General features: G+C 35.4%; 1 protein-coding gene across 1 annotated transcript; it reads left to right on the forward strand.

Moving 5' to 3' along the window:
- The first annotated feature begins 1,070 nt into the window (after nucleotides 1-1,070).
- LOC120116907 (protein MAINTENANCE OF MERISTEMS-like) lies at nucleotides 1,071-4,018 on the forward strand. The gene is made up of 3 exons (XM_039137288.1): nucleotides 1,071-1,260; nucleotides 3,275-3,342; nucleotides 3,443-4,018. The coding sequence occupies exons 1-3, from the start codon at nucleotides 1,071-1,073 to the stop codon at nucleotides 4,016-4,018; spliced, it is 834 nt and encodes a 277-aa protein (XP_038993219.1).
- Nucleotides 4,019-4,692: the final 674 nt, after the last annotated feature.

Below are 4,692 nucleotides of genomic sequence, written 5' to 3' on the forward strand. Positions count from 1 at the left end.
GAAACTGTATTATTAATAAGCGTGATTTAATTAACTGATGATTATTATAAATTAGTGTTCATTTGTTGAAACTACAAATATCTGTCTAAAAGGAAAAAAACATTATCCAATTTTAGTCTAGAATTTGGTTGAATGTTAATTGATCTACCATTGATTACTGTAATTTTTTAACCTATCTACTTAATAAACAATTTTTCAATCAGAAAATAATGATGCAAATTTCAATAATTTTTCTTCAAACTTTGTTATTGTATGAAATCTCAACACCACAACACAGATGAAAGAAATTCATTTGGCGTATACGTAAATGCAATGCAACGAGGTTAGATTATGGGGAAGTTTCGACTGGTGAAGCAGTGTCATAGTAGACGACGAGTAAACTTCAAAGGAATTTCAGCAGCAACTGATGGAGAGCAAGAATATCAAATTTTAAGAATCGATGTACGGATAAGACTTAATTCGTTTTAGGAGAAAAGAGGGAGTGTTCTGCTCCGAATTAACAAAAGTATAAAAGAATAAAAGGTTATGTTGAATAAGAGGAAATAGGAAAACTCAAAAGATCCATGGTAGGGGTAACGTCAATAGTTTGTACTGCAAGAAGCATCCAAACGAGGTTACACGAGTCGGGGCTTGGGGAGATTAAAGTTAAAAGAATAGGTGGAAAACGTTTTTGATACCGAATAAGGATGATGAACTGTTTTGTTATTGGAGGATTTGAATTGGTCATATTTGAATAAGATATTCAGTGAGGTTAGATCATGTTAAGAAGAGCTAATCCCAATAGAAAGGGCAACATGGTTAAGAGGTGTTAGGATTGCCTCTACAATGTTGGAATTATGTTACCTTTAAGAGGGTAGCTAATCTTTGGGGTAATTTTGAAGCTTTAGGATTAAACGCTGAAGGCTCCAAAAATGGCGAGAAGATGACGATACTAATAACAACAAGTAATGCAATGAGAATTGATAAAATGGTGGACATAGAAGCTGAAAGCATAATCTAATATTAGAGTGGTGGAAGTGGGCCTCTCGGAAACTCAAGTCGAACCTCAAAACATTGTTTCAGAGAAGAAAATGGGAGCAAGGAACAAACAGAAAGTGAGCTCATCGGATCCTTCATCAGAAGTTGGCCGGAACCAGCAATCGAAATTAACAGAGGAGAGAAGGAAGCATTTAGGCGACATAGCATTAAATGATATGAACATGGGGAAGGAGGAAAATGATTCGGCTAGGCAAGTAGGGGCATGCACTGCTATGGAGGAAGGTATTTTTTAGATAACTGTGCCTTTAACCAAAAAATGACGCTTGGGGACAACCCAAACTTTGGAAAAAAGGAAACGTAGTTAACAAATCAAAATAAGGAAAGTTGGTTAGAAGTGATAACTAAGACCAATAATGAGATTGTTGGGTCGAGTGATGAGATAAGGTCTAATAAAATGGGTGGGCTGTGTGGGGAAACTTATGTTAAAGGAAATGGGTTAAGAGGGGTGATAGATGATGAAAGGTTAAACTTCTGGTGAAATAAGAAATATAACTAATAGGGGAAAAAAGATTTAAAATCTTTGGGCCTCAAATCTTTGTTTAATAGTAGAGAAGATTGTAAAGGGAGAACGTCGCTGAAGAAGAAATCTTGTTGGGAGGACAGTGTGGACATTCAGAACAGAGTGAGTGAAGGTACAGGAGAAACGGAGGAAAATTATATTGAGACAGAAACTGAAGCATTTTTTCCAAAATTGGCTCAGAGGAAGAAAACAGGGAAAAGGTGTTGATCTTTATGGGATTTGCAAAACATAACCCTTTCAGTTAAGGAAAGGAAGAAGAGAGATCGAGCAAGTAGAAAGGAGAAGAAGAAATCAAAGGAGTATGTTTCCTCGAAGTTATTGGGTAGATCCATATCCGATTCAGATATGTTAAAACATTTGGAGATGCAAAAATATGAGGCAAGGAAAACTATCGAATTAGGGAGGAGCCTTGAAGTGGAAATATCTAGGGACACGAGCGAAGCGTTGAGGGACTTTGCTCTAATGGCAGTGATTTAGTAAACACTAGGAGTAGAGGGCAAGTGGAGTGAAGATGCGAGTCCTTACTTGGATTGTAAGAGGGCTGGTGTCACAGGTGAAAATTTCCGCGGAGAGATGTTTACTGGGAGTTTAGAAGGTGGATATTGAAATGACCATCCAACTCAGTTGGTAGAGCACAAGGTTTTTAACTTTAAAGTTGTGGGATCGAGTTTCATGGAAGTCATTTCATAATTTGGAGGTTGCTCTCAACCAAATGTTGGGGGTAGCCTACTATCTTACCTCCCCCTTACTCCATTACATATAGGAACAAGGGATAGCCATTTAGAAGGTGGATATTGTTTTCTTACAAGAAACTAAGAAATCGTCTTTCACATGTAATGAAATTTGATATTTTTGTTACGCTTGAGTATATTTTAGAGTTTCGAATGTGAATGGTAAAGCAGGAGGTCTGGTTTAGTGAAGCGAGTTTCGCCTTTGGCGATGGTGGCCGTTGTTGCTGGATTTTGATAAATTGGTCAGAAAAATAGGTTCGGTTCGGTTCATTCATATTCGTGGAAAAAACAATTCTATGGCGGTTCACTTTGCAAAGAAAGGTGTCGCCAAGACTTTTTTCGAAGTATATGGAGTGATTTTAGAAGCCGAAAATAATATATTAGAAAAGATTTGAAAAAGTTTGAAGTCATAAGGCATAATTGGGAAATAATCCAAGCATACCCTTTATTTAGCTCAATAGGGCATATTGGATTTTATTTTGGGATTTACGGTAAATGTTATAGTAGACATGGATCTCTTCATGCTAGCGTCACGAGTTTTATGTGATATATTTTTTAATGGGTCGTGGGCTGTGGGTTCCATAACTCGAATATATTTAATATATATTAAGAGACTCGTCATGCCCGCGTGATCAGTTTTAATTAAAAAATATTTTTTTGGAAATTTTTAATAAATTTGTAAAAAAAATATAATATTTTAAGGCAAATGGAACTCTTCACACTATGGTGACGAGTTTCAACGAGGTATAAATTTGAATTTTTAGACCGTTGGGGTGGTCGTTGTTGAACGGGCAATTTTTTTTTAATTCAATGAACACGTCACGCCAATGTGACAAGTTCCAACGGCTATTTTTAATTTGAAAAAACTAGCAGTTTATAGCCGTTGGATAGAGTAGTAAATAGAGGTTTTTGTTGTATTGATTTCTCACTTGAAATCAAACATCCTATTGAGAGTAAATACTTTTTTGTTGAAGATTTTGTGTAGAAATAGCTTCAAGAGAAGAAATTTTATGTCTTGATGATGTTCATATTTCATTGACCGAGTTGACTACGGTAAATTTATTTTTTTATTTCATTTTAGTTTTGACAAAATTATAGTATTAATAATAATTATTTATATAATTATATTAAATAATTTATTTTCAAATTGTAGCGAGAAGAACGAGACATTCGTCATCGAGGAATGATGAATGAAGAGCCATATCAGCGGATTGTGATATATCTTCAACAATCCAGATTATATAAAGCGACGTTTCTTCATGATTTTAAGGTGATGCTAGCACTGATATCGGCGTTGATTCAGTGTTGGAGGCCCAAAACGCATACGTTTCATTTTCCTTGTGGTGATGTGACGATAACATTAGAAGATGTTGTGTATCAACTTGGTGTTCCAATTAATGGTATGCCATTGGTGCTTCGCAACAATTATGTGCGTGATACAGTTATTTCTGATTTACTTGATGTCATTGATGGGATGCGGATATGGATGACGTGGTTGGAAAGAGAATTTAGAGTAGATGAACAATCAACGGAGCAAGAAGTGATATATGCAGCTCGAGCATATTTTATGGCGTTGATTGGGGGGATCTTGCTATCGTATAAATCGGGCAATTCGGTGCAGACCCAATATCTTCGGGTATTGGAGAATTTCACTGTATGTCGCCAATATAGTTGGGATTATGCAATTTTAGCTTTTTGTATCGTGAACTTTGCAAGGCAAATTGTTTAGTTTTGCTCCAATCATGGGTATGGTATCGTCTTCCGTTTTTTGCGCCTATTACATCCGCTCATATAGAGTTTTTTTCTCGCCACAAGGTAAATTCCTATATTTAAAGTTTTGATATTTTATAATATTTATTTAAATATTTTAAAATGACAATAAATAATGTAATTTTTTTAGATGATGACACTGAATAACTGATACAAAGTTTTCGGATGCAACCAAAGTAGATATCTGGATGAGAATTGATATTGACATGCGGTAAATATTAATAATTTGTGCATTAACTTTGAAAATTGTAATATTAATTGTTTAATTATACTAACAAAATACTTTTGACAATTTAATTGGATGCCTTATTGTGAGTCGGAGATCCAACAGTGTCTACCACCATTTTTCTTTCAAGGAGCGGAGACATGGTGTGCTGTAACACCATTGCTCCACTTTGTGATTGTTGAGATCTATGCCGCCGATAGAGTTTTGTGACAATTTGAGTTTCACCAACCGATGAAAATGTCCATATATAACATGGACAATTTTCATAAAATAGATGCTCGTGGTAAGCATAGGGAAGATTGGCCGAGGAAGCATTCTATGTTCATACAACAATGGCAAAATAGACATTTACATTTGTTTAATCGTTCTGAGGCACAACCCAAAGATTTTGATTTCAAAGTTTATCC

The sequence above is a fragment of the Hibiscus syriacus genome, unplaced genomic scaffold (assembly GCF_006381635.1).
Source record: "Hibiscus syriacus cultivar Baekdansim isolate YM2019G1 unplaced genomic scaffold, ASM638163v2 tig00110306_pilon, whole genome shotgun sequence".
Lineage (NCBI taxonomy): Eukaryota > Viridiplantae > Streptophyta > Magnoliopsida > Malvales > Malvaceae > Hibiscus > Hibiscus syriacus.

Excerpts from the sequence above, each read along its gene's own strand:
- LOC120116907 (XM_039137288.1), top strand. The coding sequence starts at position 1,071 with ATGGGAGCAAGGAACAAACAGAAAGTGAGCTCATCGGATCCTTCATCA. Across the intron at positions 1,261-3,274 it reads ATGCACTGCTATGGAGGAAG|AAATAGCTTCAAGAGAAGAA; the intron begins GTATTTTTTAGA and ends GATTTTGTGTAG. Across the intron at positions 3,343-3,442 it reads CATTGACCGAGTTGACTACG|CGAGAAGAACGAGACATTCG; the intron begins GTAAATTTATTT and ends TTCAAATTGTAG.